This window comes from Adiantum capillus-veneris, chromosome 14, assembly GCF_014529385.1.
Source record: "Adiantum capillus-veneris isolate H3 chromosome 14, ASM1452938v2, whole genome shotgun sequence".
Taxonomy (NCBI): Eukaryota; Viridiplantae; Streptophyta; class Polypodiopsida; order Polypodiales; family Pteridaceae; genus Adiantum; species Adiantum capillus-veneris.
The window spans coordinates 1,997,589-2,010,287 of NC_140944.1; the positions used below are offsets into that span (position 1 = coordinate 1,997,589).

General features: G+C 46.2%; 1 protein-coding gene across 2 annotated transcripts in view; it reads right to left on the reverse strand.

Annotated features, from left to right (window-relative positions):
• Positions 1 to 12,699, reverse strand: part of LOC147441804 (D-cysteine desulfhydrase 2, mitochondrial-like) — a 100,623-nt gene that overhangs the window by 33,756 nt on the left and 54,168 nt on the right. For both annotated transcript variants that reach the window (XM_086528197.1, XM_086528196.1), the window contains 2 exons: positions 6,443 to 6,763; positions 6,150 to 6,279 (listed from right to left, as the gene is read on the reverse strand). In XM_086528197.1, coding sequence (XP_086384323.1) covers positions 6,150 to 6,279; positions 6,443 to 6,763 — 451 coding nt within the window. The remainder of the gene's footprint in view (positions 1 to 6,149; positions 6,280 to 6,442; positions 6,764 to 12,699) is intronic.

Below are 12,699 nucleotides of genomic sequence, written 5' to 3' on the forward strand. Positions count from 1 at the left end.
ATCAGGAGCCTGAATACTCTGAGTAACTGGAGAGCCATAAATGAATGTTGCGTGTGCTCTTCTTCGTAATTCACGCTTCGCCTGCACATGAGAAATGAAAGGCAAAGAATGCAGACCCTCCTCACCACGAATGATTATGGGAGAGTCACTTTTGGCATTTAGAGTGAGAATATTGTCCGCCCAATCAATGAGAGGGTTATGCTCACGAAACCATCTAATACCCAAAATCGTATCACATCTTGAGAGACGAGACACGACAAATTTTCTACGGAAGGCAGCTTGTTGAACACTGAATAACACATCAAGGTACTCTTGCGTGATGAGAGAGTCCATACCAAGAGCAAAGCCCGACACTTCGAGAGGAGTTGTCTAGCTAATCAATAGGCGGGCTCTCTCTACAAGAGGTACCAATCACATCATGCATATTGCTTGATTAAAACAATATGACAAAACGCTGACCCTTCACATGACCATAACACTTAAAGAGAGATTCATCAATGTGTGTGTCAGAAACATGTGCAAACTCATATTGGTTCATTAACGTGCTTGTGGTAGCTGTTGGTGTTTTAGGTTCTTTAGGTGGGGTTGTCTTAGGACAAGCCGCCTTAATGTGACCCTTGACGTGACATTGATAACAACGACCTTCCTTAGTTGTTCTTCTGCCGTTATGTATCCTTCTATAACTCCTTTTGCGGCTTTTTCATCCGGGGTTAGCTTAGGTTTAGCAGCTTTACCCTTAGATTCATTTTGAGAGTTCTTTTCCGAAGGATTAGAGGAAGATTAGCTAGAAGAATTACTGTTCTTACCATTCTGTGGGTTCTAAGGAGTCTGAGAGGTACTGTGAGAAGACTTGTTCTCCTTAGGCTTTCCTTTGTTGTGCTTCATCTCCTGTGCGAGAGCAATCGCTACCGCCTTGTTGAGCTCAATTGGATCGAGTACTTCGACATCAAACTTGATATACTCGTCCAATCCGTAAAGGAATGCCTCTTTGCGCTCATCATCCGATTTGCGTAATTGGGTGCCGAGCTACAAAACATGATTAGAGAAAGACATAACTGGCATACAATTTTGCTTGATACCGCGCCAATCGTCTTTCAACCGTGCTAGGTATTGAGGTTGCATAAACCGCGCCTTGAGCTTGTCTTGGAAGTCGGCCCAATTGAAGGAAAGGGGCACGCCTTCTTCGGCTTCCTCTAGGTGCGCGGTCAATTGTGCCTCTTGCCATGCGTGATACCAATTAAGGGCATCACCGGCAAGGTACATGGATGCCGTCAAAACCTTGCTATTTCCTGTTTTCTTGGTTGTCGCAAAGTAAGCATTAAATTGATGCAACCAAGAGTGAATAATAGTTGCATCCATCTTACCTTCATACATACCGAACGTCAACTTCTCAATGAAGGAGTTGTTGGAATCCGCTTCTCGACTTGTGCTACCTGACGATTCGCCCACGTCCTTGAGTGGCTCAAACTTCGAGGTGAGTACCTATAGGACCAACTCTTGCATGCATTGGTCTCTTTGCGCCTCACGTTCTAATTCCAAGGCCGCTCGTCTTTCTTCGGCCACCAAGGGCACTTGCTCACACTCACACTCCCCAAGGCTACCCTTCTTTCTTCGGCAGCCAAGCGCGCTTGCTCACGCTCACACTCCAAGGCTAACCGTCTTTCTTCGCGCTCGCAATCCAAGTCTGCCTTTCTTTCCTCGGCCGCCAAGTACGATTGATCATGCTCGCGATCCAAGGTGGCGCGTTGTGCCTCTTGTTGTAGCATCATGTCCTTGACCAAAGCCTCCATAGGATTTGGTGCAAACCGTCGCGTAGATGGGGAAGAGGGGAGGGTCAGAAAAACCTCTTGGTGGGGGAAATTCTTCTTCACCACCTCCATGCTCATCACCTTCACGCAAAGTATCCATTCCACTTCGAGTGATGACCATACACGAAGATCTTGGGTACTTAAGTTCTCGAGGAACTTGGGTTCTTAAGGTTCTTGGGTCCTTGAGGTTCTTGAGTTCTTGAGGTTCTTGAGGTTCTTGAGTTCTTTCTTTAGCTTGCAATCTATGTTAGAGAAGCCTTTTCTCTTACCCAGGCTCTACTCTTCCCTGTGGGCGCACCCCTTGGCAGCCTTGCGCTCACACCAAGGTTGCTTTTTCCCACCTCACGTCGATTGGCCGGCCACTAAGTGCACGGTCCGCTCTCAATGAGTAAAAGGAGGAACAAGGGGAGGCCAGACAATCCCTCTTTCTTGGGTTACCTGTCACTCTTCAAAAATACGATTAGGAATCGACACGCCCAAGTGGACTTGGGTTACATGCGACCGCAACAAGCAAAAAAAAAATCTTGTAGTTCTTTCCTTGAGTGATACAGAACACTGTCAAAGCTCTTATACCAATGTAAGGTGCAAAAACACGATTAGGAATCGACACGCCCAAGTGGACTTGGGTTACATGCGACCGCAACAAGCAAAAAAAAAATCTTGTAGTTCTTTCCTTGAGTGATACAGAACACTGTCAAAGCTCTTATACCAAGCCTTTTCTCTTACCCAGGCTCTACTCTTCCCTGTGGGCGCACCCCTTGGCAGCCTTGCGCTCACACCAAGGTTGCTTTTTCCCACCTCACGTCGATTGGCCGGCCACTAAGTGCACGGTCCGCTCTCAATGAGTAAAAGGAGGAACAAGGGGAGGCCAGACAATCCCTCTTTCTTGGGTTACCTGTCACTCTTCAAAAACACGATTAGGAATCGACACGCCCAAGTGGACTTGGGTTACATGCGACCGCAACAAGCAAAAAAAAAATCTTGTAGTTCTTTCCTTGAGTGATACAGAACACTGTCAAAGCTCTTATACCAATGTAAGGTGCAACGAAAGTGAATGTTGAACTTTGCTCAAGATGAGAGCTTCGAGCTGTGCTCAAGGGTTCCTTTTACTTACAGAAGGGGGAGCCTTCCGTAAGGGAGAGAGCCTTCCGTTCCTTTTACTTAAAAAGGGAGAGCCTTCCGTTCCTTTAGTGAGAGAGTGCAATGATCACAAACAAAGTGAATGACACTGTGAATGAAGGTGCTGAGAGGAGAGAGAGAGAGAGAGAGAGAGAGAGAGAGAGAGAAGAATACGACACCAAACGGTTCTCAAACCCTCTTCCAAGGGCCCCCCTCTCTATGGCGAGAGAGGTCTATGCTATTGATTGCACAAATCTGGTACAATGGTCTAGACGCAATGGACTTGCCGACGATGTCGACGACAATGATGACGACGACGAGACGGGCTGAAATCTGCAAATCTGCTAACTGCTGAATTCTGACACTGTGTCGGCAAGGACGACGATGCGCTGAAAACGTAGATGCTGAAATCTGCGGACAGCGGGCTGAAACTGAAAACGCTGGCTGATCTGACCGTGCGGCAAGAATCTCCTGCTGGTAGGTGAGATCTGCGAAGCTAGGGGCTGATCTTGCGGTGTTAAATGCTGAAAACTGAAAACGCTGATGCTAGGGGTTAATCTGTCGCCGGAAAACTGCAAAACGCTGATGCTATCTGCTGCAAGGTGCAAAAACGCTAGGCCTGATCTGCAGTCTGCAAAACGACAGGGCTGATCTGGTATCTAATGATGAAAAACGCCTGAATCTGCTAAAGCAAACGCTAGGCTGATTCTGCTAATGAAAAACGCAAGAGGGTCTTGGTGGCTGAAAATGCTAGGGTATCCTGCAGGTCTTTCTGAGAAGGTGTATTGCAAGTTGTGGGAACTTCTGCTGCCTCTTCTGCCAGGAAGTGCTAGCGCTAGGTTTTTATATAGACCAGCTTAGCAGAGTTTCCCTACCCAGTTTCCCAACAAAGTCAGTTATTAATAATAAGTGAAATGGATAAAATAGGGAAAATGGGTTCTGTGCACTGAAAAATGCTCATGATGGGTATTGACTATCATGCTGATGATCATGCTCTGTGCAACTAGAGGATATGCAACTACTCTAAGTGCCTGGACATGCCTGCGAACAGGCTCGCAAAGGTGCCAGAATACTTCCTAAACTGACATGAATCCTGGACTTGAAGTAGCTTGTCCACATGCACAAAGGGTTAGATGTGCACGTGACATTTGAAACAGCAATCATCTATGTTCAATCAATGCATAGAATTCCCTAGGCACATTACTATCACCCACAGTACACATGATTACGCTAAAAAGACTTAACCATAAAACTTTCCTTTCCAATACGGTTGATCTATATGGAGACTGAAGTTGCTCCCCTTATCCAGCAAACACTGCACTGGATTCAACCGCCGAATCCCTATTGAGCTCCACAATGAGAAGCTCCTCATAACTGTAGACTCTAAGACAAGATATGTTCTCACTGAGGACTATCTGGCCAATCGCCCTCCTCCCATGCAAACTTCAAGTAGCTCCACATCTCCACTCAATCGAAGTCTAGAAGATCCCTCACTGAATCTGAGTTTGTATCAAATTCTGATGTGTACCTTTTTAGAAAGTTCTTGCCAACTTTATGCCTTGCACCCATAGTCACAGGGGAAGCCCATTTTTGGGCTTCCCGTCCCCACTTGCCGTCCCACCCTCTCTTTTACACTAAAAATCCATTTGAGCCCCGTTCCCCGTCCCCAAACGCGTCCCTTGCGACTATGCTTGCACCAACCAAAAGGTTTCAATCTTCTCCACAACTGAGAGTTCAAGCACTACCAACAGATTCTGTCAATCCCTAAAATCATATCTTCCGAGACACTGAATCTACCGATTAAAAGTGCTGGCTGGTTAAATCTCCCTCTTGGCTGAACATTTCTGCATAGCTCTCTTTCAACATGTTGAAAATAAGCTATGGCTGCCAAGCTCTACTTGGCATGGTTCATCCTTAATACAGCTGATTGGGAAACCTAATAGCAAGCCAAGAGCTAAAGCTTGTAAACTGGGACCGGTTCAGTTGCAGAGATTGAAAAGAGGCTTGGGTTATTTGCATGAATCGGCCATAAAATTGAGCACTATCAAGCTGTGACAAAATGTGCGAGCACTTAAGGGTGGAAGCACCTACTTTCTGGGTATTGAAAAGTCAAAATTAGCCAAAAATGCCCCCAAAAGAGTTCTTTGGATGTGTCGCCTAGAAACCTATGAAGTTTCCAAAGTGTCACCTCAAAGTCCAGGCAGAGAGTCCATGCAATTTTGATGTCAAGCCTTAATCCCCTCTCAATATGTTCTCCTTCCAAGTGTAGGTAGTGGCACTATCTGCATATCCCGGGCACTTCGAATCAAACCAAGATGATCAGGAGATTATTTAGAAAACCTAGTATGCTAATGCAAAGAAAATTGACTCAATCAATTAGCTATGTGGAGCTAACTGATCTAGCGTAGAGTGTAATTCTGCCTAATCTAGGATCTTAACGCTTTGACACCACTTGATAGGCTAGGTGCTTATGGTAGATAGACATTAGTAACATTCATAATGACATAATTATATTAATTACATTACTTCACCAATAGGCATCAATGTAGTGACAACACACTAGGGTTGCAAGCAAAAGCACTCATGCAACCATCATTTTAAAGATTGGTTACAACTAATGAGCCGAAGCAAGTGCACCATCTTTTAAGCGTGAGCAATTTAAGGAATCACAAAACACGGAATCCACAATATCCAGATAGGTAAGGGTACAAGCAGATAACAAAATATCGATCCAAACTGTGACCATAAGTCACAATCTGCAATGCATCGTAAGCACCACAACCTAGATACATAAATTCTAACTGAAGTCTCAAAAAACATGTTTCAAAAACTGACATGTTCCACTTTTTGGAGATCCCTGTTTCAAAAATTGAAATCTTTCAGCGCAACTAAGGTAGGTGCATAGTTGGGTGTAAACCCCCTCTAAGATAGGTGTGTAAACCCCCTCTATGTCTTCCCCATCCTTCTACCTTTTTGAGCTAATCCCTTGTTCCCTTCCCTACTGCAAAGTTCATGCTGCAAGCCCTGTAAGGAAAACTAGCATGAACTGGTGTAAGCAGTCCTCATGTCAATAAGCAAGAAGGGAAGCTAGTCCATAACATGTCAAAGAAACTTTTCATAATGAATTGATAAAAAAACTGTAGCCTCTTTATTTCCCAAGAACAAATTAATAGCTGCAAAAGAAGGTTCATAAGAAGCTGGGAAACTCATAAGCAATCACACCTTAGAATCCATATGGCAAGAGCTACTCCAATTGCTGTTGTTCCTGTGCCACAATCTATGACAAGCTGCAGTCTTCGATTGCTCCCCAACAAACAAGGCTGAGATAAGTAATCCACCAGCCTTATTAATCCTGCCGAAGTCACAAAACCTTGACTAAGCACTTGCATGTTCAGTAGAGTCAAGAGATAAGTCTCTAATTTGAAGCTTTTGCTCTAAACCAGGTTACATTTGAGCAAGGCGTTTGTTCAGGAGCTTTCATCTAAAGTTACAAAGCATAGAGAAAAGTAAAGCACCAAGTAAGGCAATCACATCACTTGCGCCCTCTTTGACTACAGCCACCTTTTTGGAGGTCTGGCCAATACCAATTGATTGGCTTTGTTCAAAGGTACCATCAAAGTTAGCACGAATGTCTTTTATCTGGACAACGGTGCCTCCTCCAGCAACACTTTTTGCGTACTTTCTAAGCATGTCATCCCTCTCTGCATACTCGGACCTTGGTATATAAATCACCTCTCCATACATTCCTGATATCAAGTTGTACCCAGTTGGTACTGAAAGCCTTTCTCCTCGAAGTAAGAGACGAGCACGCAGGCCACTTTCTGAACATGCTACAGCTGGCAGGGAACAAAAACAATTTCTTAGCTTGGTGACAATCATCATATAGTGAAAAACAATTGTATGCAAGCATCTACACTCCCTGCACACACACTATACAATGAGAGAGAGAGAGAGAGAGAGAGAGAGAGAGTGTGTGTGTGTGTGACGTGCACATCAAACCCTATGTGCATGTGGACAAGCTAACTCCTACTTCTAGGGTTTAGGACAGCCTAGGAGGTGTTTTAACTTTTGGCACCCTTGTGAGCCTCTACACAAGACGTGCATGTCCAGGCACTTATAGTAGTTGCACACACTCTCATTGCAGTGTTCCTATACAGTAGCATAGCACTCAGTACCCTACCCTAGTGTAATTGCATACCTTCGCATTGCACAATGTTCCTATACAATAGCATCAGTACCCTGGCCTAAGTAGTTTAGCATAGGAAGCACGTCTTGTAAGTGAGGTGACATTTAGCCAATCATTTATGAAGTTGTGGGAGGTCAAAATCAGCCCTACTCGACCCAGATCCCCTGCAATAAAAGCTGACCCAAGGGATCTCCAGTCTCATAAGTCAGTACCCGCAAAAAGCAACATGCAGAGCTCTCTAGTGTTTTTGCTAGCAGCATCCCTCCAGCCTGGCGTTTTCCACCATCACCTCCAGCACCCTGGCGTTTTTGCCCAGCCTCAGCCTACAGTAGCAAATCAGACCCGCAGTACCAGATCAGCCCTAGCATTTTCAGTTTTCAGCTCTAACTTCGCCGTACCATCGCAGATCTAGGCAGTCACATCAGCGTTTTCAGATTTTAGCCCTCAAAACAGCCAGCGTTGTCAGTTTTCAACCCATCTTCATCGTCATCATCTGTCACAAACAGGAGTGCATACGAATAATCAATCAGCTGAAAATAATTATAGTATTGAACAAAGGAGACGAGGGAGAAGACCGACACATTATTGGGGACCACAAGATGGGCTAGTCCCCCCCTTAAAGCGAATCTTTATTCAAGGAGAATCTTTTAACAAGCACAAGAACCAGAGAAACCCCTCCATTCTAGATCTTAGACTCGATGGTTGTTTCCTTCCCGTTAGAGAAATCCGAGAGACTAGCTCTCAACTCAGATACCTATCCCGTCTGTACTCAGAGCATGAAGCTCTGCAGACCGTTCCAAATTCCGGAAGTAGGCCGAAGCCTCCTTGCTCCTTCAAGATGGAGTACCTGCAAAAACACAAACATGAAGGTAACAAATCGTAGAGTGTATGCACAAACTTCACCAATCGCTCCTAATACAAAAAAGCGACCTCCGTACTCCAGCTTGCCGCGATCACTTGTCACTCCGACACGGCATAGCTGGTAAAACTGGGAGGAAAGAGGGCGCTAGTGATGCTTTTATAGGCTCCTGGCTGCAGTAGGAATAGGCGGGCAACCTGTGTTTTTCCCCCAACAATAGCAGATGGCGTGGTGTGACTAGAATTGTGGGGGGGGGGGAAGAGAGAGAGAGAGAGAGACCAACGCCAGAGATCGTTGTTTTCAACCTAATAGGGGGGGCCCTCCTTTTTTTTGCTTTATATTTATTAAGTGGGCGGCCGATGTCACAAGGATGTGGCAACCACTAACCTTAGTTGTTGGTTTCTTTCCCTTGATTTTTATTTAATTTTTGGGACCCTCTTTTTGAAGTCACACATCGCTAGACATTGTGTGGCCAATGTGAAACGACTTACGGCCGAGAGTTTCACCGGCAGTCCGGAAGGGCAGGTCGCCACGAGATGGGCGGGCCAGTCGACATCGAAATCCGAGCAATAAAAGGATGTCTAGGCTCATTTCAAATTCGTTTAGGCCCCTCGCGACACTTATAAGTTGGTGGATACTAGGAAATTAACTCAAAAGAGGCATAAGGGACACATGGCGGCTCGAGACAGAAATGCCAGTCTCATCCCATCTCATCCCAGCTGGGGGCGCCCAAAAATGAGAGGGGCTGATTTTTGGGAATTAAGTGACTACAGTGTGTGTGTGAGTAGTGGGTGCAGGTGTGCCTTCTCCCTTGCTCTATGTAGCGCGATGATTTGCTCTTGTGCATCCCTCTCTCCCTTTTGCACATATGGTAATGCCCCATTAATTGCGCTTCTCAGATGACCATGTACAATTATGGGGTTTTATGTGCGTTTGCCAAGGCAATAGCCTTCTGTACAGAAACCGGATTAGCTAATTGCTAATCCCCCACAGGTACGCACAGTTCCAACGCGAAGGATTGCGAAAACGGAGAGTTTTCTCGTTTGAAAACTCGTCCCTTTCAAAGGGAAATTGTCCCATTGCGTGCGGGAGCACCTGAGACACACGTAGACGTGCTCCCTCCATCCAAAACAATCCAAAACAGAGAATTACAGCCTGCTGTGTTTTTCTACAGGTTTTTAAGGTTTCACACCTAAACTGCAGGACATCGCCAAGGGAGCCTCGGGAAAGCCTTGGGATGCTTAAGCAGGGCATTGGGCACCTGACAATGACAAAACAGGGAATTATAACACGCTGAAATTGACCTGCAGCTCACTGGAAAGCTTCCAAACGCAAGGGAAAGTGTCCTTGACGTGTACTTTTGACCTACAAAGGTTTTTGCGCCGTTATGCTAGCAAAATTGGGTCAAAAATCTGCAATCACAACCATGGACAGGTTTGGACAGCTTGGTGAGAGTTGGGTGAAAGTGTTCGGATTGTTTATTTGCAATAAGAATAAAGAAATACCAAAAGGGGCGCGAGTCTTTGGGGCCTAGAGGGTGTCGTTGTCTGCTTGGTAGCGCTCTAGCTGCCAGGCCGTGGTTTGTTCGAAGTGTTAATTCCAGTCACAGGCTTATTCATGAGGTTCCTTTGTGTCATGAAGTTAACATGATAAAGATCGGGTGAAAGCTAAAGTCTTATCGCCCTACGGGCCGGTTTCATGGTTCCGTCGCTCGTCGAGACAAAATCACTTTTTCCTTGAAGAGTGAGCCTTGGTTGGTTTGCGACGAAGACACAGAGCATAGGAACTCGGAGTTACACTATGGCTGACAGGACAAAGATGCCAGGGAAGAGGGTTCCTCTTCATAGGACAGACAGGCTGTTCCTCCTCCAGTGTTCAAGGTTGGTGAGAGTTCACGGCCACCCCTATCTGTACCTTTTGTTGATTTGAATGCTCCACAAGGTCAAGGGTATATGACTTGGCAACTAGACGAGGATGCGTTCAAGACACAGGTGGTTGCCCCTGTGAATGTGTTTTCTCCGTTGGTGCCAAATCCTAGGTTTATGGAATTTTTGCAAGCGCCACGAGTGTCACAATAGACAAAGAAAATGTCTCGTGCAGTAGAGCCTGTTGAGGCTCAAGCCCAGGTCCCTTGTGCGTCCCAACAGGGCGGAGAGCACTCACATGTTGCAGAGTCACGTGGGGCTCCAAGACAAGTTCCTTCTGTTGTAACAAACTTGGACACCCCAAGTCTGTAGTCTGTCGCAACACCAGAGAGAGATTCACTTTAAACACTTCACAAATTTAAGTCACAGTTCAATTGAGTCGACACGGCCCAACGTAGTTTCGTGCCCACAAAGATTGGCCCCAACTGGCGCCCCTTTCGGTATTTCTTTTTGTATTAATAATTGAGCAAGTACAGGTGCCCTTGGTTCTCCTTTGCTCACCGTCTCGTCAGCACTGAATGAGCCAAAGAGAGCCCTAGGGTCTTATTTAAAGGCCCTTGGGCTTGGAAAAGCAGTTTACATGAAAAGCTTCAGTTCAAAAAGCATTTGGTGCCAAAAGCTTGCGCTAAAACAACCCAACGCATATCGCGGAACAGTCTGCCACGTCAGCAGCGCAAATCGCGAGCATCCGTACAGCCAACCACATCAGCAGACTCTTTGCAATTTTTTTATGCCTTGTGTCACTTAGGCCCCGTTGGCACTTACCCATAAGTTGGAACAACTTATATTGGGAAGTCCTATAATTTATTGTCCACAATTCATGCCACTTCATCAATTTGTGACATACCCCCCTCTTGAAAGAGTTGTAATCGTCCTTGATTACGCCTGCAAAACACACAGAGGCCATAAACCAATTCAGTAGACACTGACTCTTAAGTATCGACGCACTAGACAACACAGATCTAGCACTTGCACATAGACCACACAGTCAGTGCACATTCACATCAGATCAATCACATAAAAATTGATTCCAAATCTAAGACCATGATCCCTGGCAACGTATTTAGCAATCACATCTAGATCCATCCCGGACCTCACTGATGTCGGATTAGCTAATTCTTATTGCAATCATGTCTATAGATTCTCAAGACTCAAATCTTGCAGTCATTTCGTCTTTCAGTTCCTACACTCAAACAAAACACATGAGAGAGTACACATCAGCACAGCAGTATCCCTGAAATATAAAGGGTAGTCGATGACTATTCCGTTCCAGGAAATCTGTGACAAAGGAGCGGAGCGACTCCCCTCTTGTGCAGTCTCGTCTGCACCAAATTCAACCTTGCTGATCTGCCGGATCTTTTGAACTAGACGCATTTAATCCAAAAGCTATTAGATTTACACCACTTTGCTGCTTCACAGGTCTAGGGCATACATGTACGGCTAGTGTGCTTCCGGACTGGCCACCCTTTGCATATGCATTTAGACTGAACTGTCCAGCCGCCCACTTCTAGGCCGGCAGCCCACCTTGTTCGGGCGCCTCAAATTTCATTTACTTCTTGTTGGGTCGTGGGGGATTTTTTCCAAGCATTGCCCTACCCTCCCCTTGGGCACCTATTTATGGGGCCACGGGGGTACCCACTTCCATCATCTGGTCATTGTGTATTGGGTCTTCTACTCAAGGTAGTCAGGGGGGCTAATCGCCCCCTCTTCCCCACATCTAGCGTTTGTGTCTCTGTCTCTCTCTCTCTCCTCTCCTCTCACCCTTGCGCACATGCACACTCTCACATGGTATCAAAGCTTCAAACGCTCCATTGATCTGGTGCTACATCAGCATTAGGTTCTCTCCCAAGAAGATCAGACGAGCCAGCGTTTTATTCAATAGCAGCGTTTCTGCAAATTTGTCTGCAAGAGGGGGTGGCACCATCTTCTGGACAGCTTCCATCGGGAAGGAATGCTTTGCCATCTGCGTTTTTTCTGGAAACCATCAGATCTGCCGTTTTCCTTGCTAGCGCTAGGGTATGGGACCCTTTTCCTTGCCGGAAATGCCCCTTTTCCAGTTGCATTTTTGCAGCCCATCTGCGTTTTGGGAGCATCAGCGTTTTCAGCATGGGGAGCAGCGCTTCTGGACCCTGCAGATTGCCTTCCCACCTAGCCTTGCATCCGGTGCATTGCCAGCGAAATTCCTTTTTATCTGCTACAGATTTCAGCCATAAACACCTGCTGTTTTCTCTGTTTTCAGCCCACCTGGGATTGTTACCTTAATTCACCACCCTGCCCAGACCCATTGCATCGCTTCGGACCATGCCGGGAACGTACGAGCACGCTGAAAATCGCTGGACAGCAGCGTTTTCATCACCTCGCAGTTGTGTTTTTGGGTGGACAGCAGCCACACGGCTTGTGTTTTTCACAAAGGATGAGGTTACCTCTTGCCAAGACACCATCTGGTGGTGGTCCGTGCGGTCTCTCAGTGACTCTTGCAGTACACGATATCTTCGACATTGGCCTGATCATCTACAGGCATACAATCCTTGGGAGACCCATTCATTCCAGCCATCATTCGCGGTTGCGCACTCCAGAGGAGGTGGTGACTTGTGGTTTGCTATGGACACACCTATACACTCATCAGAGGAGTTCACACAAGATATAGCCATGCTGATGGCATATGGGATTCCGATATTCCCAGAGAAGACACCATCTTTGGTGGACGGGCACTTACCACTTGACCTCGACACGTCAGATCACTTGCTTACAAAGGAGCATCTACATGGACTAAGGGAGAGGATCTTGGATCTCTTCTTGGAC